Source organism: Aythya ferina (assembly GCF_964211825.1).
Source record: "Aythya ferina genome assembly, chromosome: 10".
Lineage (NCBI taxonomy): Eukaryota > Metazoa > Chordata > Aves > Anseriformes > Anatidae > Aythya > Aythya ferina.
In genome coordinates, this window is record NC_140306.1 from 4,224,246 (window position 1) to 4,246,632 (window position 22,387).

Sequence of the window (22,387 nt, forward strand, 5' to 3'; positions counted from 1 at the left end):
GGCTGATATGAAATCATTCCTAGATGGGGGAGCTTTTGCCAAAAGCATTTGGATTCAACACTTTAATATCATGCTTTAGGTTTTAAAAAACATTTATTTAAGCCTTTGGAAGCAAATATCAAATCAAATCCCTTCCTCACCTCTGCTTTGGCTTTCGGTTGATCAGTTTATCTTCCTGGGAAGCTATCAGAAGCAGCTCCCGTGTTACTTAATATGCTTCTGAAGTCACAGGCAGTGTTTCAAGAGCCAGCGATCGTGACACCAGCGTTTGGTACAGAAATTACATTTCATGGCTGTTGGCTCAGTCTGCGAGCCGGCGGGGCACTGGCAGCAGCAGCTGGGCACAGCAGCCAGGGCTTGTGCGCCAGCCAGCTCCCAAGTCCATGAAGGTTTTATGCTGCAGCTGGCTCCGGCTCGAAGTAAAAGACCAGCTTCGGCTAGGCAGAGGTCTTCCCCAACATTTCACACGGTTATTTTTTTATTAGGAGCACCGAATAAACAAAAGCAGGTTATCTGCTGGGTGTTTGCTGAGGTGCCATACCTATCGCCTCGGAAATAGCCGTGGGAGGCTTCCAGCGTGGAAGCGCAACACGACTGCTCATATGGCGCTTGTTCCCTTCCTCGCTCGCAGGTGCTAAACTGTGTTAAAACGCAGCTAAAATAAGCCTAATGCTTTGCTAATATTTCTCATGCATGCAGGCATTGTAGTTGCCACAGCGATGTTATACAACTGCCAGCAAGGGAAGGGATGGTCCTGAATGTTTGAGGAGGCTGCCTGCCCCTCCAGCCACGGCCACGTTACGCTGCAGGGATCCTCCCCTCGAGCTGGGAGCAGGGGCTGTGCAAAGAGCCACCCGAGCAGGCAAATAGCAGCTCAAGCACGTGTGATACAGCCGGTGCTGCCAAGGCTCTGGGATCAGCACAGATGATAAGGGCAGGGTGTTAAATGTCAAGTAAGACCATGGAAAGAGTTATGTTCAGTGTTCCAGCTATAGTGTGCTTGCTTCAACTTTAAATAGCCCCAGCAAAAAAGTACTTGGACCCTTGGGGCAAAGAGGTTCACGTGCTTAAAACTGAGTTCAGGAAAGCAGTGGCCCACTCAGAATGGGCCAAAATGGTATTACCCACACCACTGTTTTTCCCTATTATTTTTTTTTCCTCTTATTATTTTTTTCTTTTTTTTTTTTTTTTCTTTCCCACCAACGGTTACCTGGGAATGTTTCAGCTGTTACCCATCTGCAATCAGCTGATCTGATCTGCCTGCTGACTCCTGCTCTTGGCTGCCTGGTTCTGCTTTATAAGACCTTTCATGGCAGACAATCCCCTCTTTGCACAGAGATTCTGCAAGCAAAGTGAGGACGTAGCTGGAATGGGACAAGTAAGTAAGGGACAGAGACAGGCAGTCCTGCTGTGGTGGTGAGCTGTGGTCACCTCGTCTCTGTGCTGCCTTGGAGCACGGAGTTGCACTATAACACAATTTGTGTATTGTAGGTCTGCTTGAGAAGGTGCAAAAGCACAGGAGATGGTATCAGCAGGGTTTCTTTAAAAATGAACGTTCTAGATATGAGGCAAATATCAGTAAAATACATTTTTAATTAAAGCTCATAAATCTGTCTAAAAGTGCTACTAATTTCCTGGGACTCAATCTCCAAAATGTTTTTGTTCAAGGCATGCTGGCAACACGGGGAGGCTGAGCAGGATCAGGATGTTGTTCTCACCACGGTTTCTCCTTGTGAGAGCCACCTCAGGAGACTCGTTCTTGCCTCTGTGTCACGACTTCTTAGAAATGTCTGTAGGCAAGGGCTGCATGTGCTAATTCAATGCATCCTGTGATTGCCCTTCCTCCACAGCCAGATTAATTTACTGTTATCTGAGATTCCCATGATGTACCTTGTGCCGCTGTGAGGCCTGGTGTTTACTGCTGTAAACAAGAAACAAATAGAGGCTTTACATGTCTCATTTGGAGTAATGATACAGGCTCTGCTGCCTGGTATTCACTCAGTGTCTTGGAGGTGTGGGGGCTGTACTTTGATATTGTTCCTTACAGCTCAGGTTGTTTGTAACATGGTAATTTGTTTTCAACCTGAGCTATAATGTTTTAAATGATGAACCGCTTGCTGATGGTGGAATCTGGAGGCTTTCGCTGGAGCGTGTGGCTCCTGACAGAGGCAGGCGGTGGATTCAAGGGAGTTAGCTGTGTAGTACCTGCTCGTGGTCTTGGCCTTATTTCCAGTGAGATTGGCTGCATAGACAAAAATAGGCACTGCACTGGCAACCTCAGCAGGACACCAGAAATGCCACTGGCATGGAGGCTGTCTGCCACAGGCCCAGAGGTGAAGTGTGCCCTTCAGGAAACCTCCACCCTCCTACCTTCTCTTCTTCTCCAGCTCTCCTGTGAAAACCCAGGCCTGCTGTGCCTAGATACAACCATTTATTGTAGTACTTTGTTCAGGATGAACGTTTTTGGTGGGCACACCATTAACACAGCGGGAGAAAGCTTGGAGTGGGCATACCAATGAATTTCAGACTCCAAGCTTTCCCAAGCAGTCATTATCTTGTCTTCTATTTAAAGAGCAGTAAATTAAATTGCAAGAGATGGTGCAACTGGTTTTCCAGATCTTATTTAATTTGGCTAAGTAGTTAGCATTTTCCATCTGCACAACATAATCATTAACTTTTTTTGTTTCTTCACTGTCACTGTACAGACTGCTTTTTATGGGTGATCTCTGGCCTTACTTACTGTTAGATTTCATTTTTTAAAGGAGTGTGGCTTCACTGATTTTTCTTTTAGGAAGAAGTGCATATAAAATTATTCATCCTACTAAATGTGTTTGCAAGGAATCCTATGTGATTCATGGTCTTTGATCCTGCTATCGCTTATGTGGGTGTTTAACTTTACTATTGTGCATAGTCCCACCGGGGAGAATCTTAAATTAAGAAATACTATTACAAAAATAATGTGAGATTTTTAAAGCACGCATCCATGCTGGATTATGGGAAACGTCTCCCTTTAAAAGAAGCATGTAAATTAAATAGGAGGGGGAGAAGATGAGAAGACAGATAAGTATCGCCCTGTCCAAGTCAGCTGTGTGCTCAAGTCACATCTATCGCTGCCTGTCACCACCTCTCTGTCCCTATGTCTCTCTGGTCCCTGTGTGCAGTTTGGGGCAGTGGAATGGAAGAAAGACATAAAACTGTGTCCAAGGGAGGTTTATGAAGATGGGGAAGGTGTGTGGGAGTGCTGAGGTCTCTGAGTTGAGCCCCAAGCAGAGCAGGCCGAGGGGAGGCCTCATGGCGGCCTGCAGCTCCCTCACAGGGAGCGGAGGGGCAGGCGCTGAGCTCTGCTCTCTGGGGACAGTGACAGGACCCGAGGGAATGGCATGGAGCTGGGACAGGGGAGGGTCAGGCTGGGGGTTAGGGACAGGGTCTGCACCCAGAGGTGGTCAGGAACAGGGACAGGCTGCCCAGGGACATGGTCACAGCCCCGAGCCCTGAGTTCACGAGGCGTTAGGGCACGGCTCCCAGCCACGGGGTCTGCTTTTTGGGCTGCCCCCCTCCACCAGCCGGCTCGTCCCCTCCCGTCCTTCCTCCCTTCCCCTCCTCCTCCTCCTCCCCGCGTCCCTTGTCCCCTCCCCGCGCCCTCTCCCGTCCCGCCCCCCCGATGCGGGCGGCGCTGCGGGGCCGGCCGGGGCAGGGACATGGCGCTCAGCCCCCCCGCCGGCCCCCCGGGCCCGGAGCCCCCCAGCTCCCCGGAGGGGCTGCCAGGAGGGCCGGGGGAGCCGGGGCTGCCGCTGCCCCTGCACTCGCCCTGGACCTTCTGGCTCGATAAGTGAGTGGGGGAGCCGGGGGTGGTGGTTATCGGGGGGCTGGCTTCGGGGGGGAGAACTTTTGGATGTAACATTCATTTGCTGGGTGTCCCCTCCCCTTACGCTTTCAGCCCGCTGTTAATAAAAGCACTTTCCGAGCCAGTTTTGCTTTTGTGGTTCCCGATGCCGGCGCCCCGGGTGTTGCTTTAAGCCCTAAATTTAGCCGTGACGCGAGGGAGGGGGCCCTGGGCTGCCCGGGGGTTTGGGGTCACGGTGCCGAGCCCAGCCCGAAATTGAAGCTGAAATCCCGGCCTGCTCGCCTGTCTGCTCCCAGACTGTGCTTTTTGTCTCGTTATTAACCTTCTGTATCGCCCCTTCCACCTTCTGGTTTGTTTCTCCTCTCCCTCAACCAGGAGGAGAAGTTCTCTCCCCGCGAGCCTTGCTGCATGCTGACAGTCTTCCTCGCCCTGTCCTGAGCTTCTCCTCCCCTCTTCTGTCCCTTTTTTTTATTTCCTGATGGAGAAATAGCATGACATTGACGAAAGCAGGCAAATGGTCTCAGGTCCGGCAAACCAAACCTTGTGAGTGACCCCGCAAATCATGCCTGGTTCGCCCCTTTGAACCCTGACTTCGTTGTTGTGAGGCTCAGGGTCTGAATCGTGTTTTCTGTTTGTTTGATTACTTCTAAAAAAACAGTGTTTGGACCACTTCCGAAGCAAGCTATCACAAAGATCTGCTTGTTTACACGAGCACGGGGAGATAAGCATGTCCAGCTTGTATAATTTATGCCAGAAGTTAAAATCCATTTCAAGTTACTGACCTGTATCATGAGCCCCTCACCCCCAAGTCCTGGTTCAGCTGCATTTCAGGCTTTAAAACTCAGTTACTCTGTTTGCTTTTCTTTCTCCCTCCTTCTGATGCCTTCTAAGTATTTAATTAGGTAGTGTTGTTCTTCCTTACTTTACAAAACCAAAAGTGAATGTATGTTTTAAAAAAAATTGTCACCAGGCGTCAGCATGTCTTTAGCCGTACCTACACTCAGCACAGTTTTGTTTACCAGCAACAGTAGCAGAATAATGACAGGGAACAATATTACTATTTTTTTTTTAATGTAAGTCATTAAAAAGCGCACAAGAGAGCTCTTAATGGACGACTAGGAGCTTAGATTACTGCAGTGTGTGGAGGTTTGTGTGTCCACAGAGTCCCACTGAAGCATCTGTACTGTTTATTGGTACACCCACACGGTTTGCTGGGGGACTGGTGCTAAGGTTTGCATGGGATGAACTTTCTGTAGAATACAGCTGAGCATTTTTAACTTACTTCAGTAATACCTAGTGTGGAGCAGTGGTGTTGTGTCATGCAATGGTCTTGCTTCTGAGTGCCTCTACGTATTACAGTGGTTTGGGGCTGAAATGCAAGAGGAAGTGAAATTTGAGGGTAAGTAGATGTTGAGATGGATATGTAGAGGTAGGCATCTTTCTGTCCCTCTATGGTGAAAGATCCATGGCATACATCCTAAGATCTCCAGCATGTGTCTTTTCATTAAGTCACACTCTTAAAGTAAATATCCAGGAAGCAGCACTTCCTCTAGCAGCTTGTGACATGCTTCCAAGTGATTCACTTGGGTTTAATGGCCTCATTTTTACCTTAGTGTCCCGGATTCATCTCCCACCTCAGAAGTAAATGCCTTTGTTTTATCCACATTAGCACTTGTTTCTCTAAATGCCTTGGCGTAGGTTTAAGATTTGAGGTCTGCGATCCTGTGACCAGGTTCTGGTTCACTGTCATTATCACACGCATGTCATGGGCCAGTTGCATTTCCTGGAAGTGCTAAGCCTTCTTTCTTGGTACATGTCTAAAATATTTACAGTCGGATTTCACTTTCTTATATCTGACCCTATATATGCTTTAGGAAAGTGAGAATGATGAAAGTGTTTGGGAAAATATTATTCACTAGTTTGACAAGTAAGATCCCATGAATGATCTTCAAATGCTCACAGGCCAGCCGTTTCACATACAGAGACAGAAGCTGTCATTTTTTCCTGTTAAAATAAATGAGATTTTTTGTAAAAGTTAATGTTTTAAGGTGATGTACCAAGTGTTCTAAAACAAAGGCTTTAGATCTGCTGTTTTATGTGTCCATTCTGCAGGTTTCCAAGTTGATACCTGTATGTCTTATTCGTAGTGCTTTGCGTGCCATACCCTGGTGATGTTACAAGGTCTGGAGAATTTCAGCAGGTCTTGGGGATGCCTTTGGTACCACCTTGGGAAGCTGATTCCTGCTGGTGGCTCTTCACACTCCTGCTCGTCTCAGTGTAGCTGTGAATTACTGCATAGTTGTCTCTGGCTTTTAAACGAAAGATTGCATTTCTAGTTTTTGCAATACACTTTATTGCAAAAAAATAAAAATAAATAAAAAATAGATGATACACGTACTGTGATAATACCTCAGTGAATGTAATAATTTTAAAATGAACCAGGTTAGGCACTTGAAATTTTCCCTTATAGGGATTTGGGATTGTAGATCTAGATACAATATTTGTGTAAATATGAAGATGGTGAAACTGATTTGGCTTTTTGATGCGTATGTTTGGGCACAATGCAAGTAATCCTACCTGGCGTTGTGTGCCCTCTCATGATTAAAGCTGCACTAAGTAAGCCTTTCCCTGCTAAAATAATAGAAGATACCAGTACTAATAGCTGTCTGCTTTTTTCAGCCTCTCAATGAGAAGCCAGAGGCTTTGTCAGTGGTTACAGTTCGTGGTCCAGAGTGTGTGTATGCACTTGCAGTGATGAAGATGTCACACGTCCTTGCAGAAAGACGTCTTTTGAAGATCTAAGTGCGTCTGAGCTGACAGTTCTGCTGACATGCCACTTTCAGTCAACAGTGAGGAAAATACGGGTACCCTTCTTTACAAATCGCTGCTATCAGAAACTGAACGCAGATCACAAAAGCCTGGTACAGAAGTCTCGTTTCCAGATAAGCGCTGTCACAGATGCGTTCATGTCAGTGGAAGTGTGTGTGAGTGTATGCACATAACAGTGCTGGTTTCATTGTAGGGGCCTGTCTGCCTTTTCTTCTTGCCTCGCTTCAACAGTGCTTTTTAGGTAATTTTGTTTATGGTTCAACTCTTCTGTAGCTTTGAGAGGAAGAATACGCTAATGAATGTTGTCAAATGTAATGCAATGTTAATAGACAACTCCAGGAAAGTGAAAACATTCTCACATAAATACACCCCTATATGCTGATTTTTCTCTCCCCAGTTTATAGCGATGAGATCTATATAAATAATGCTTAGTAGACAACTGAGCTGTTTTCATAATAATTGTGAATCATTATAACTGAACACATCAAATATTGGAAACTAAACTTAATAATTTCCCTTCTTCCCTATAGCAAAATCCTATTTATCTGGAATCATCTATTTCATCTATTAAAGCTCATGAGTAGGTGGCTTACAATGAAAAATGATGGTTAATATTATAAAAACGTTCAACCTGGTAAATGCATTTTGACAGGCTTTGATGGCTTGAAATCAGTCTTTGTCTGCATTCAGGATGGATTGCCAGATTTATTTAGTTGCCACAGCATGTTTTTGAGTTTAAGCTTTGCAAGTAAATATTTTGCTTATTCGTACCCAAACCAGTGTGTCTCAGCACTGACAGTGGTATCTTCAAAAGTGCTCGGCAGCTTTTAAAGCTCCCGCTAAAGCCGTGGAGCGATTCCCGCTGGGAAACAAAGGCCAGTGTGAGTATGTATGAAAAAAAACTTCTATCCTTGGCTCTTCGCAGGGAAACAGAAGAGCTACAGTTCAGCGTCACATTAACATAAGCACAACCACCTGGAGGTTTATTCATGCATAAAACAATGGAATTTATCTTTGTCTCTTGTTCTTTATTCGTGCTGGAATAATAAAGGAGTAGCTAAGCAAGCTGGCAGTAGGATTCAGTTTGGGTAGGTTATTTCTGTTTCCATGCCCCACCTCTTCCTAATGCTCCTGCAGTTTACAGGGGTGGGCCTGACCTCGTTAGGCAGCTCAGTTCTTCCAGAAGTTGCACTGAAACTTCTCCCATAAATATTCTGAAGGTGCAGGAAGGTGCTGGGAGTCGCAGGGCACGGAGCAGGAGAGCTGCTGAATATTTCATGTGCAGGCTCCGTGGGGAAGCTGGGTGTGCATTAATGGGTTGGTGGCCCAGGGGCTGACATGCCCACCTCCAAAAAAGCCTTCTGTGTCCAGCTGCCTTCTGACACAGCCTTTTCCCTCCTGCTCCTTAGAGTTTGCAGTGCTTGTTGAGATGATTCAAAACAGCACCATGGCAATAATTCAAAATTCATTGTGGCGCATCAGCTTGATGTTACTGTTGATGGCAGTAAAACTATCCCAAGTGGAGGAGCCCCACAGTGACCTGCAAATGCAGACCCTTAAACAAAGCTTTCTGTTTTGTAGTAGAATATGTATTGAGTTTTTTTCAGCAAGGTACACAAACATCTTATTACTCCTAGCTTACATTGCAAGTGTTTGTTGCAATACATACAGAAATAGGAATATCTACAGGTTTCTTCATTAGAAACTCATCTAACACTTGTGCTAGTTGAATCTAAACTTATTCTGTGTACTTGGTTAAAAAGAAATCATTTCCTGGGTTTCGAGGCACAAAACCCGCTCAGTTGTCATCTGTATTATCTGCTGAGTTCCTGGGAGGCTGTGGCAGAACAGCTGCAGTTCATTGCTGTCAGCAATCTGCCATTTTGAATGAAATGCACTTTTTCCTTCTCTGGCTGTCTGTGATTTAAAATACCGTTTCTGTCCTATACTCACGCGTTCAACCCAATTTGTGCAGGTGTAACTTCTGCAGCAAATGGTCCTGAAACTTTTAAATTGCTGCATGCTGTCATTTTATCATTTACAGCGCCTTCTGTAGTATTTGCTTAATAAGGTTTAGGGGTTCATGCTCAGACCCATAAATCAGTGGCACTTCACAGAGCTGGGTGAGAGGCTGACATAATGCAGTGTAATCTTGTGGGCACAAAGTGCTTGCCAGGCAGGTTACTAAGAATAAATGAGTAGTCAGGCACCTTAACTTTTAAAACAAATGATTTGCTGTTTGATTGGTGTTTTCTGCCAGCTGATAATGGTTTTTTTTCCAGACAAACCATGATCTGCAGCTATCAAAATGAACCATTTGATGACCTTGGAGTGGAATATTGTCTTTCATTCTTAGCTGATCTTTAAAATGGCGTTAAAGTAACTACATGGCTACCATGATTATCTAGATAACCTTTGAAAGCTATCATTACAGGCTGGATTTCTCTTTCATTTGAATAGACCTTACCATGGCAGCATCTCGGGAGCAGTATCAGTGTGAGCGTGCAGAGAGGATGCCACACGTTGTACAGCAGAGTTAACCCCGTAGGTGTTGGTGATCTGCAGTCAGCAAACTGGCAGTAGTATGTAAGAGAAGAAATTCTTTGAACGGTGGTATGAAACAAGAAGAGGCAAAACTTACTCATGTTTTGCCTATTTAAGGTCAATAGTACATGACACACAGTGAGATGTGCTACTTCTGGTCAGCAGCAAGGAAAAAGTAAGTGATAGCTTGCAAATCCACAATTCCTCATTGACAAAAACACCTGCTGAGTTTCCATCTCCTTTAACTTACTACTTTCATTGTTTTGTGTGTTTGAAAGCTGGCTTTGGTTTTGTTAAATACTGTGGATTTTTCTTTTTGCTCTTTAGTGGTGAGTGCAGAGCACGAAGATGCCACCAGTCACTATAATAATTCCTTCTGAGCACACTGAAAGCTTTGTTTGTTGTTATTTTCACATTATCAGTCTTTCCCGTGGGAGTTTCTGTAGTTCATGAACCACAGGACTCAGACCTGCACTATATTGATTTCTTGTCTGTTTTTTTATAACCTCTAGTTAAATTAATTACTGAAATTGGGGCATCAAATGCCCTGTTTTCTTGTTGAGTCCATTACAGTGATGTAGTCTTGTATCCAGTGATCATTAGCTAGGCTGTCCTATGCTGGAAAAGACGGAGGAGTTTCTCTGCTGCTTTTGTGTGCATTTTAAAGTCATTTTGCTTTGATAGGAGCCCCCCGAGAAACCTGGGGGCCAGCATTAAAGTTTTGTTGATCTGGTGCTGCTTCAGCAGTTTTGCTTGTTTAATTATTTCATTTCTTCTGTGTGGATTCCCCTCCTGCCCCAGAGCCTGAATTACATCTGTAACAACTGAGAGTTGTTGTAGTGCTTTACATGCCCATCAGATGTACTGGGACAAGCAGCTGCAGAGACAGGAGGGTGACTGGGATCTGGTTTGCCCTTATCCTGGGATCTTTCTCCAGAAGGTACCCCAGCATCAGCTGGATTCCCATGTTGTCTCCTCTGCTTCTGTTTTGGGGTTCAGTCTTCTGAATGCCATCCTTCCTATGCAATGGGAGGTTGTTCTGTGATCTTCATTCTGCTTTACAAATCCTGTGTCAACTTCTGAGGAAGAAAATGCTTCTGGCTTTAACAAATAGAATGAGCCCTGGAAATGTTGACCGCGTTCCCACTAAGTGTGCTGGAGGGTGTGTGCTGGGATTGTCAGGTTGGTGGTGATGGAGCGAGGACACCTGGGGATGTGGTGGATGTGCTGCCCTGCATTGCACACACCCGAGAGATGGCACAAAGGCTGAAAAGGATGCAGTGCTTCAGTGCCTGAAGGCAGCAGCCCTGGTTGGGATGGGAACTTGGGAATGGTCGGTGTGAGGGTGACCCGGAGAAGCTCACCCTGTCTGGTGTACAGCAGCGTAGCCCTGCGCCCTGGGTGTGAAACAAGCCCAAGCACCTCCTGGCTTTGTGGCAAGTGCCAGCAGCAGACACAGCTTGAAGAATGAATTATTGCTGGTGGAAGGACTGCCTGAAATCCCAAATTTGCCGTGTGGGTTGCGTTAGGTGGCTCACAGCACTGAAACCAGGAGCTGTCCTTTGGCACTCCGTATTCCCACAGCCCGTACGCGTCTCCCATAAAGCACTGAAGTGCTCTGCGGTGAGATCAGCTCAGTGTAACAGCAGTACACCAGTGAGCCCTGCATCTTTTTCTCCTTCCATCCATCTGAGGGATGCAGGAGCAGGGCCGGGGGCTCCTGGTGCTGCGCTGGGCTGGAGCCCGCTGCCACCTGGCGGCCGCTGCCCCCCCTGCGGCACGCCGGGGGTCTCGGGGTGCCCCTGGCTCTTGGCAATCACTGGCAAACAACCTGGGGATGCGAGCTTGGGTCTGCAGGTTCCAGACAAATAACTTTTTTTTTTTTTTTTTTTTTCTAACAGCTGAGAAGTGTGGCGTGGCAGTTAGCAGCATCGATGTTTTTGGTTTAAAATCTGAATTTTATCTGCTTACTGAAAGTGATTTCATAAAACAGCAGCTGGGGTTGGTCTTTATAGGTTCCTTCCAACCAAATGACTCTCTTCAATTCTATTCTAAAATCCCAATTTACCTGGCAAATCTCTGTTTACTCAAAAGTATAAAAACAATGGAATTCCTCTCTTTAAATGATTAATTATGATTAAATTGAAGTTTACTGAATAACTTTGATTTGTGGATATTTTATCTTCACACTCGTGTGATTCACTTCTCCCTGTCTCCCTTCTTCCCCCTTGTTAAAATACATTTTTATTAATCCCTACTTTTCCCCCCCCCAAGGTCACTACCTGGTACTACAGCAGCCGAATGTGCCTCCAACTTGAAGAAGATTTATACAGTACAAACAGTGCAGGTAAGGCTGGCTTGGCTCTAGCGACTGCCACACAAGAAGAGCAAAACTTAAGGTGTGAAGCAGGATTAACACCCATCTGGGTGAGTCACGCTCATGGCTTTGCTCACCTGTGGTAGGAAGTGTAAGCATTATTGTGCGTGATCGTGTGTGGTATCACAGTCATTGTTTGAATTTCATTTGGCTTTCCAGACCAGAAAAGGAGGAAATATTGGCTTGATCAGGCAAGCCCACCCATAAACTTTCCAAAGTTTCCACTTGTGCCTGTGCTGCATTGTTATACTTGATGTGTTTTCAAGTATTTTTCCTGACTTTTCTAAGTTTTAATACAGAAAATCATTGCATGAGGACTAAATGTTACAGCCTGTGTTTTTTCTTCTTTCTGCCCTGGAGCATGACTTTTTTCTTAAAAAAAAAAAAAAAAAAAAAAAAAAGAATCTAATCTATCAAACTGACACATCAAAAGGCTTTTGCATGTACATCATGCAACAATGAGAAATTCTGCATGTTTGTGTCATCTGCCAGTGCCCATCAGCGGGCATCTCCTGCAAGTACATTGCATTTCTGTTTTATACCAGAGTTACCATGCCTGTGTTAGCAGGAATGGTTGCATCAACCGTGCAGCAGAACATCTCTGTCAAGTTTGAGCTGACAGCACCAGTGGGTTTGTTTCAAAACCAGCTACTCTGGCTCTTGTTTGAACTGTTGGAAAAAAGGTCAGCATAAGACCACAAAACAGTGTACGCAGTATCTGGTAATGGCCATTTTCCCACTCTGAATCCAGCCTTTATTCATTAAATTATTGGGCTTTATTGTTCAAAAAGCTTAAGATTTTCTTTTCATGAATTTGGGGCTGAAAACACAAAGAATCCCTCTGGGAAGACCCAGGCACGAGGCCAGGTAAGCTCAAGAGGGAAAGCTGGAGCTAGTGCTTGGTGTTGGCTCTCCCGTGGGAGCCCCTGTTTATGCCTCTTTTTCCATCTTCATTGGTGAGAGGAGCAGCACTGCACGATGGCCCAGAACTTAATATAAATGTTCCTAGTTCTCTCCAATTTTTCATACCCATTTTTATATTTTTAATAGTTTTTCTTCTTTTGTGACTGGATGTTGGTAATGGCTGTTAAATGGAATTGCCAAGGGCTACAAAATCTTATCGCATAATGTTGCAGTCTTTGTTTCTAAGTCGTGCTAATGATTAAGTATTAGATGAACTAATACTTAATTAGTTGTACTAATGCTTAATGTTGCATCACTACATGTTGATGCAACATAAGTCTTTAAAATCCTTTTTTCTTCCTGGCTGTTGGATGAAGAAGAAAGGGAATTGGGATCCCTTCAATCATCCCTCCCTGTTGCTCACCACCCTTTCTAGGTGCCTTTTATCCACCCCAAGCACATGTGACAGCTGCTGCTCTTACTACCAGAATAGCTGGGATGTATTCTGATGGATCCTGCATCTTTTCATTTCTCCCCCATTCCTGTATTAACGTGCATCTTAAGTTCTTTGTCTCATGAAAATTTGAGAGCTAGTTAGGGATTTAGTTCAACGGAATTATTGCTGTTTCTTTGTAGTTCAAGATGATCCCAGTGAAGTTTTAGACTAGTTGGTAGTGACACAAGGTGGAGATTTTATGTAAGTATTTAACTTCAGTATGTTAAGGAAGTTTAGTGTACTGGTTTGTTCTGACATACTTCAGTATAAACACACAAAGTGAAATTGCAGTAAGTTTCATTTTCTTATAATGCAGAAGGTGACAGGTCTCTAGGAGTAAGATATGTGATGGTTTTAGAGAATATGACCAAGGAAGTAAATTCATTTGAAATGTATTTTCTTGTGTTAATGCAACTAGTGTTTTTTTGTTTTATAAAGAATTTCTGGAGTGTCTACAACAACATTCCTCCTGTGACAAGCTTGCCCCTGAGATGTAGTTACCACTTAATGCGGGGAGAAAGACGGCCACTTTGGTAAGTGTGTTATCATCAGACACTGCTGGGAGTGGGCACTGGGAAAACGTGACATGGGGAAAGGAGGCAGGGAAAGGAGGTGTGGGCCAGGAGCATCACCTTTCTGCTGCCCGCAAATGCCTGACCTTGAGACCTGCAAAAAGTGTCCTAGGGGTTATGTTAAGCTTAAAAGTGACTTGTACTAAATAGAGTCATTATTAAAAGTGCAGGCTGTAATTTAATTGTCCACCTTTGAACATAAATGTCAGAAATTAAATCATGGATTAACAATTAAGAAATTAAAATGTGCCTTTGAAATCTGGTTCAAGACTGCGCAGAACGTTACTTGTCTTTGAAACACGCTATTACCTTGCAAATTTTTCTTTGCAGTGAAGGTAGCGTAATAATGATGCAAATAACTGGTGTGTCCTTAACTGTACTTCACCTGTACAAAATTATGGAGTGTGCATTAAAATCTACTTACAGGCTTGGGTTAAAACCAACGTAAGGCATTATGAAGTGGTGCATTGCAGCAAGTCCCTACTTGATTGTGGGATAGTAATGAAATAAAGTATAAATCACTGATGTTTTCCTTTCAGAAATTGAGTTTAGCATACCTTCTTCCTGATCCAGTTCCTTCACATCTTAATTATCTTAAACATTTACTGAAGAGATTTGATCTTTTTGACATCATTTGCACTAGATTGTAATTGGATTAGGGTTCTCTAACTGGATCATCGTGTCTCTAACTGGATGTTGAGTTACTACAGGAGGTTTCTGTCCTAATCTACTGAAGAGGCAAATACTTCTTTAAAGTGAAACACATCTGAAGATCTGTGTTAGTTTTCTAAAAAATACTGTGACTGGCCAGAATAACTAAATTGGGTTTGAACAAAATGTTGGTGTCTGTATAAATCAGCTGGGCCAATATGTGCAGTTCCTTGGTATTTTTGAATGGATTTTTTCCTTCTAGTCTAAATTCTATTTTGATAAATCACTGTTAAAGGTGTAAAATGCAAGGGCTTTTCCTGAAAAAGATACATCTGTTTTAAGACTAGGTGTGTGTGCTGCCTCTTAGGGACGGGATTGTAAGAGGTTGGTACCATTGGTACCCCCCTGACTTAACAGTAATTACTGCAGAGAAGCTTTTCTCAGATTGCAGTTATGCTATACTGGCTAACTACAGCATTGTTTTTTAGAGGAAAAACAAACTCAGGAGAACGAATTAGGGACTTGCAGAGGTTTCCCTCCTTCTGCCACAGGTGTTTGTGTGGACCAGTGGGACATCACTGACCTGAAGAGTCTCTGTGGCTTTCATAATGGCTTTACGCTGCTCCAAAAGTGACTTTTAGGTTGTGCCTATAACTTTGCTTTTACAGAGCCTTAACAGAATACTAGAAACCCTAAAATTTAAAATCTTACTTAAAGAATTGTAACAGAAAACTTGAAAAGTTCAGAAGTTTATGTTGTACCTTTGTCTTTAAAAGACAGTTTACAGGTTGTCCTGGCCCCAGACAACTTCAGTCTTTTTAAACAAAGACAATTTCTAGTTGTCACAAAACTGAAATGAAGTATGCTCATGTTTTTGTATTGAAATGGATAAATTTGAGACTAATAAGTTGCTTTTGTGAAAATATGTGCCGGAGTTCTTCCAAAATAAAAGGTTACCATAGTAAAACATAAAATTGCTTTGTGGCTTGTTCCCATATCGTATGCAGCCACTTCAAAGCTAGTCTGTAGCCAGGGAAAATGTATATATTTTCCAACACACAAAACTTGGGAGAGGGATTAGGTGTTGAGAGATGCAGTTCATATGAACAATGGAAGAATTATGTCTGATGTCAGAAGTCATAATTTGAGTCATGCTACCCGGGGTTAGTAATTGCATTTCCAATGGGATTTTTCTGGGAAAATTAACCCCTGAACGTAGGTTTATCTTGATGTGGATCTGAATGCTTATTTTACTGATCTATTTCCCATAACCAGGGAAGAGGAAAGCAATGCCAAGGGAGGTATATGGAAAATGAAGGTCCCTAAAGAAAGTACGGTATGTAACACTGACTCTTTCCTTTTGATTTTTTTTTTTTTTGTAAGGGGGTTCCTTTAAATTCCATGTGATAAAGCTGTTGTAAGACTTCCTAGTTTTGACATCACCCGATGCAACAACCAAACACCATTTTAAAGTCTGTAATCTTTTGCTTTAAGACGGTGAGCAAAAGTTTTATTTTCAGCTAATTTAGTATCTCTTGGTTTTGATCACATTTGTCAAGGTATTATAAATCAATTGAAAGCTGCAGCGTTGTATTCCATTTGACAAAGATGGTATTCTATAAACACCTTTGTTTTCAAAACTCAGTTTGATTATAGGCATGCAAAGCAAAACATAGAAACCTCCTCCTGTTAGTATTACAGCCAGAACCTCAGTAATGCTCTTCAACAATCCACACGCGTGGTTCAGCACAACTTCCAGAGTTTCACAAAGTGCTAAATGCTCCCAAGTTTTGTGTCAAACTCAGTAGGACTGCTTGTGCTTGGCACTGCTTGTATGTGCTGCGTGTGGGAGTGAGGAGCACTGTGCCTTCCTCAGGACAAATGAGGACTAAGGCTTTCTCTCCACAGGTAGCGAGACCCATCTAATGTCTTTCTTCCCTTGAAAGAGGGAAGGTTTTGTTTGTTCTCTTTTCCTCATCCCCCTTGTGAAGGCTCTGGTGCTCACCAAACTGTTTTGTGAGCCAATTTAGCACACTATGATTCAGGGGAAAAAAAAAGCTTATTTTTAATTTGAGTGTATAGCTAGGAGAGTTTATTTTAATGAGTATATAGGGTAAAGGGGAGAAGAATCATCCCCTTTGGCAAGATTGAGTTTGAGGTTGTCAGTCACCTCACTTGTACATCTTGTGAAAATAGTGCTGCTTAGTTTTCTCTTTTCAGAATTTAGAAATGCAAAAGATAAAATGTACAGGCATGTTGTCGTTCTAGCCCTGCTGAAACAAATGACTTTCTGTATGCTGAGTGTCACAGCGCTGTCAGATGCATGCAAGTGACTTCAAATGCCTTTTCCTGTGACCTGCCACAGGGAAGAGGCCTGACCTATTCACATGTTGTGTGTGTGCAGGTGGGGTCTGGATCAGGCCTTTAAATGCTAAACATGAACTGTAAGAAAAATCTGACAGCCTTGCAGAAGGCATTAAATGCTGAAAGATGGTACTTGAAACTTCAGCCAAAAGCTAATTGGTTTTGCCTGTGGGCTCTTTTCCATATGTGAATTGCAGCTTTCCTGCCTTCAGTCCCCAGTGATCACAAAAGACGCTGAAATTGTGTTTTTCCTATTATAACCCAAGGTGTGAAGATTGTCAGCAGTGACGAGAGGTTTTGGGAGCCTGCATTATTGTGTGGTGCATTTAGGGACCCCAAAGAAGCCTTGTTTTTCATAGAATGATCACCACTTTCAGACATGAGGTTATTTTCTGATATCTCAAACTAAGTACCACATGTCCCTGATCACCTCTGAAAGGTTTAATGGGAGATGAACCTGAGTCAGCTTTTAGTACCTTTGTAAATGGCATAAAATATTATTTATGCCTATTTCTCAGTCTTGGCTTCGTGCTTCTAATCACCACACACCCAGACCGCATCTCCTTGGCCAAGAAGAGCCATCTTGTACAGCCCTCAGTAGAAGATAATACGTTAGAGCGGTGCTTGCAGGGGGTGTGGAGGGAGGGAAACGTAGTTATTTCTGAAGACACCAGTCTTAGAAGTGGTATGAAAAACTGACCGACAAAATACTGACACTTCAATGTTGTTGCATGTGTACGGTGACCCTTCTGTATGCTGGTTTTTAATACAATAACTAATACTTTTTAGATCCTTATAAGCCTGATCCTGCAACTGCTTACTACTGGATGAAGTGCTTCCTACCCATGAGGCCGTGAGGACAGCTCACGGTAGCGAGCACTGCGCCCGGTAATGACTGTGCATGGTCATCTCACCTTAATGTACGGACTGGACGCTGGCAGGCAAGGGCATCATCTCGCAGGCTCACTCTGACATCCCCAAGCTGCCTCGTGAGGCATGGCAGCAGTTCTTCCCATAGCATAGCTTCATGTTATGGATAGGATGAGGTGGTAATGAGTCACAGCAACGTCTGGTCCTTTGTAGTCCAGAAGATGGCTTAGGAGTACTTGGAAGCTCCATTAAAGCAGTTTATTGGTTTGTCATCCCCATAGCTGCTTGCTTTTTGTTTTAACCCTGGTGCGTTTAATTGCTATTCCTTCTGCTTTTGTTTTAACCGTGGTGCATTTAATTGCTTTTTCTTTTTAATAGTACTAAAATTCAAGTTAATTTCAAAGAGCAGAAAGGCATTCCTTAAAAGAAGTGTATTAATAAAATCTTTATGGTGATATAGCAAAATATGTATATTACAGAATACATCGATGTCTATATTTTCCGTCCCTGTAAATGCACACCTTGGAGCATATTACTGAACGTGTTGATCCAGAAGCATTCCAGGATTTGTATGGTCTTTTGCTTAGGTAATAAATGCCAAAAGCAAATAACAGTGTAATTGGTCTAACAGAGCCAAAGAAAACTGGCAGATAGTTGTTGTTCCCCCCCGTTTTAACTCTCTAGTGTGCATCTGAATCTGTTGAAAGACAGGCTTATTTCGTAGTCAAGGCAAATCAGACTTGATGTTTAAATAATAAATCCATTTAACTTGTTGGTAGGGATTTCTGGTGCTTTTTGTAGCATGGTTGGTAATGCTTTTTCATAGTAAGGCTCTACTTGTGATCATTTGTTTCTGTCTTTTATCATGGGAAATTCTTGGGAATTCTACTTTCATGCTGTACGTTGATTAGTGCGTTCAGGGTAGGTCATGGACACAGACAAAGTAAATAGAGTTAAATATTAAATATCTATTTTAACAATTCTTCGTAACAGTATTTATTTCCAGGGTCTAAACTCTTGCTCTGACTATATTGAAGAAATTATTAATATAACACAGCGTGTAATTGCAACAAACACTTTTTTGTTTAGACAACCTCAGAAAGCTCAGTTTTGAGTACATCCTCTAGCAAACCAAACTTTTAAATTAAGAGATAGTAAAGCAAAAGTAACTTTTCTTCTTCTTCTTAGGCAGCAGTATGGAAAGAGCTCCTGTTAGCAACTATTGGAGAACAGTTCATGGATTGTTGTGCAGCAGGTAACTTTCAAAAATGATATTGATATCGTATTCGTACCTACCCTCAGGAAGAGGAGGATGAGGTATTTCAGCTGTTCCAGTGCAGAGCTACCTATGAACTCCAGCTGAACAGCCTGTGTTCCTGGGAAGCCAGCGGATTATCAAGGTTTTAAATGTCTATCTCTGCCAGCATTTAAGTGATTAATATTAAATTCTACAATGCCAGAATTCTGGAACACCAAATAACATTTCTATACCAGATTGTTTGTACTGTCACAGTTGGAAGCAACTGAATTAGATGCCCATTAGCTATCGTGGTGTATTCTGGTTATGGGCTGTTTGGGGAAGCACCAGAGCAGACCTGAAGCACAGAGAAGCTGTGTGGTTTGACTGTGGTGGTGTTAAAAACCCATAACAGAGCTGTAATGGAAACCTGGGTCTTCTGAACCCCAGCTTAGCACTCTAGCCAGAGGTGATGCTTTCATTATCACTTAAAAGCATTGCTTAGGTCAAAGTAGTCTTTAGTGTGATTTAATTTACGTAAAATTCTTGAAATACCTTGCTGGCTTACCGGAAAACAGTCATTAATTATCCAGAAGTTCATCTGTGGTTTTTGTTCAGATGTAATGATTTAATGCAATCACTTTCAGAATAAATGTCTCTTCTGTGCTTACACATTTCATTTGGAAATGAACTCCAGGAAGGTGCTGGGAATACCAGCATGCTTAAGGTGCATCAGCAAGTGCTGCCCCTCAGACACAGGCAGCAAGTATGAGCCTGTGACCATCTCATGCGTCTGGGCTCAGTTACAGAGCTGCCTCTTCTGTCTGGGTGATGTGAATGGTTCTTTTGCATCATCTCTTGTGACGCTGTTTGCCTCTCCTAAACACAAATATCAGATTAAATTAGCTGTTACAATGATACTGAACAACCAGTTAGGAAGTGTTCCTTCACTGCTTTATCACAAAGGAGAAAAAGCCAGTTTCTGAGGAAAAATACAAGACAGCTAATCTGCCTCTGCAGGCTTTTGCTTGCGGTATTATTTAAGGTAGATTTCCCTTAGTAGTTTATATTGCTAAACAATCTGAAGAATCACAAGATTACCTCCTGGTCAAGGGTAAGTGTTAATAAAGATAAATTTTCTCGAGGCACTTCATTAAAACCATTGTGAGGTAATATTTGCAATAGTTACTATAAATAGTGTTTGTTTCTTTCTGGTAACTGTTTTGTCTGCTTTGAACACTTGTATTCCCTGCATTGGAGAATGTTCTTTTGTTGCTTCAGTTTGTTCAACTTCTGGACACTTGCACAGCACATAAGTATCGAATTAGACATGTCTCACTTTTCAAGTATTTTTTTTAATGATGCTTCCTCTTCCATGCAGATGATGAAGTAATAGGGGTTAGCGTCAGCGTTCGTGACCGTGAAGATGTTATACAAGTCTGGAATGGGAACGCTTCCTTAGCGAGTGAAGCAAAAGTTTTAGAAAAGATATATAAACTTCTGCCACACACCTCCTTTAAAGCAGTGTTCTATAAACGTAAGTATTTTTACTAGTTCATTTCCACCGCTGTTTGAGAAGCGAGATGCTGGTGGGATATTTCCATGGGAATAACCTCTCTGGTTCCTCATTAGCCATTTAGAAACACAGCATCTCCCCTTGCATTGAAATTTTCGCTTAAGAATTACAGATGGTCCTGTGCCTTCAATGAGAGTTAGCTACCATTCAAAGCATAGAATATTTTAGATTTAATTTTAGAATGTTTTTAGCTTTATGCTTAATACACCTGATTCCTAAAGTTATTGAGAGACATCTTGATAGCTGCCAAGACTGCATGCTTCTTAATGTGTGTATTGATTTAGTGGAACCAGTTACAGATGGGATTTTCAGGGGTCCCTTTCTTTAGACTCTCTATAAATGTGTAATCGGAACAGTGTATTCCCAAAGATCACTCCTTGGCACATTGTCTTCCTCAACTGCTTGTGCATCACTGTCTTTCCTCTTCATCTTTTCAACCCCCTGTCAAAACTTACATGTTTTCTTTTTATTTCTCTCCCTTAGCGCACAGAGAGCACCATGCTTTTGAAGGCAGACGTGGAAAACATTAAGCGCAGTCTTGTGCTCGACACTTAGTGTTTGGAGGTGGTCTGAACGAGCAGAAGGATGGCTGGAAGTCCTGCAGAACCACTATGTGCAGTGGCCCTCTTGAGTTTCTAACACTTCAGATTGGGCTATTGCTGCTGAAAATGAGGAAACATGGTTACCCTGCCTGCCAAATGTGCCATTCATTACTTTTTGTTTGGTTGTGTTTTCAATTCTTCATTGTTTCTTTAAAAAGTTATTTTGGCCACTATTTTTTTTTTTAATCAGATCATATTTATTCCGATTTCATTAAGATAGAATGCTTTGTTTTTCTGTACTGTACTTAGTTAGATGCAAATGTGCACAAACATGATATGCTGCTTTCTCTAGATGTGCTGTGCATAGAGGAATACTGGCTTGGTGAAATGTGTTTTCAATTTTCATTTTGAGACATTCCTATCATGCGAAGATTTACTCACTGTCTTTGTCCCAAGAGATGAAGGAGTTGCACTGCATTATCCTAATGGACTATGTAATCTGGTCTTGCACTGACAACAGCACACATGCTGTAAGAGTAAAGAGTGAAGAATTCACTGAATGAACAACTAAAGAGACACGTTTATATTGGAACTGACCCTCTGTGAGATAACATTAACAAGTGTTTAAAGTGTGATGACTTCAAAAAAACTCTGTTCAGGCTCGTATTGAGAGATCTTTAGGTAAGAAACCCTGCAAACTCTACATCTGCTATTTAAGAAGGGTTTGTGTCTTTATTTTTTTAGTGTGTGATATTTTTCTGTACACTATTGGAAAAAGTCATGAATCATTTCTAATGCATTTGACTAACTGGATCCCCATCCCTCAGACTTCTGCAGTTATTTTAGTCAACAGAATTGCTGTTGACTTCAGTGCAAAGGAAGAAAACCTATCACACAGTTTTTAAGATATCAGGGCTCCTTCGGTCTTTTTTTTTTTTTTAATTTAAAGAAAATAAGTGGATTTTGTTTTACAGCATGAATGTGAACATTAACTGTGCTACTCTTTAAATGTTTGTCTATATTAATTATGAGGTGTCAGTTTGCTTTACTATACTACCAAAGATTTAGTTCCTTTTGCGAGAAGAGGCTGCAGCGTAGAGAGGAACGTGTGCTCCGCTCAGCATTACTTCATTGGTAAGAGTTCTTGTTTGGCAACTGTTCAAATTGCACTGATTTCCACATGTTTGGAGTATTAAGAAGCAGCCATTAGAATCAAATTTAAAAGTAAGGATTGCACATGAGGTTTTTTTACAACTTTGTATTTATGAATTAAAACTGCAGTTAATGAGATTATTAATTAAAGAAATAAAGAAGTTTTCTTAGATCAAATGTCTTGCTTCTGTGATTGATTTGAGACAAAATGTTACCAGACCTGCCTTTTTAAACCTGTGTTTTTCAGTGAAACTTCTCTTAGAAGCTATCTACATTTTGTTTACAGATTAAAAAAATATATATTTAAAATAAATAAATTATATACATATATTTTAAAATGTTTTTTGTTCTTAAACCAGAAAGGCGTGAAGTCCACTAGTAGTATCTCTTGTATATATTCAGTTAATACTCAAGGTCTTTTTTTTTTTTT

At 42.3% G+C, this 22,387-nt stretch overlaps 1 protein-coding gene across 4 annotated transcripts; it reads left to right on the top strand.

Moving 5' to 3' along the window:
• The first annotated feature begins 1,211 nt into the window (after positions 1-1,211).
• Positions 1,212-22,134, top strand: EIF4E3 (eukaryotic translation initiation factor 4E family member 3). 4 transcript variants are annotated; one of them, XM_084531547.1, is made up of 8 exons: positions 6,800-6,914; positions 9,134-9,392; positions 11,492-11,564; positions 13,432-13,526; positions 15,492-15,552; positions 18,639-18,705; positions 20,069-20,224; positions 20,747-22,134. In XM_084531547.1, exons 2-8 carry the CDS (start codon positions 9,346-9,348, stop codon positions 20,791-20,793), a joined length of 546 nt encoding a protein of 181 aa, XP_084387673.1. In that variant the 5' UTR covers positions 6,800-6,914; positions 9,134-9,345; the 3' UTR covers positions 20,794-22,134. The 4 variants fall into 4 exon arrangements, with proteins under 4 accessions (XP_084387674.1, XP_084387672.1, XP_084387675.1 ...); XM_084531548.1 differs by lacking the exons at positions 6,800-6,914; positions 9,134-9,392 and adding an exon at positions 1,212-1,378; XM_084531546.1 differs by lacking the exons at positions 6,800-6,914; positions 9,134-9,392 and adding an exon at positions 3,669-3,829.
• The last annotated feature ends 253 nt before the right edge of the window (positions 22,135-22,387 follow it).

Coding starts and splice junctions, on each gene's coding strand:
- EIF4E3 (XM_084531546.1), top strand. CDS start 3,699: ATGGCGCTCAGCCCCCCCGCCGGCCCCCCGGGCCCGGAGCCCCCCAGC. Junction 3,830..11,491: donor TGGACCTTCTGGCTCGATAA/GTGAGTGGGGGA, acceptor CCCCCCCCCAAG/GTCACTACCTGGTACTACAG. Junction 13,527..15,491: donor GGAGAAAGACGGCCACTTTG/GTAAGTGTGTTA, acceptor TCCCATAACCAG/GGAAGAGGAAAGCAATGCCA.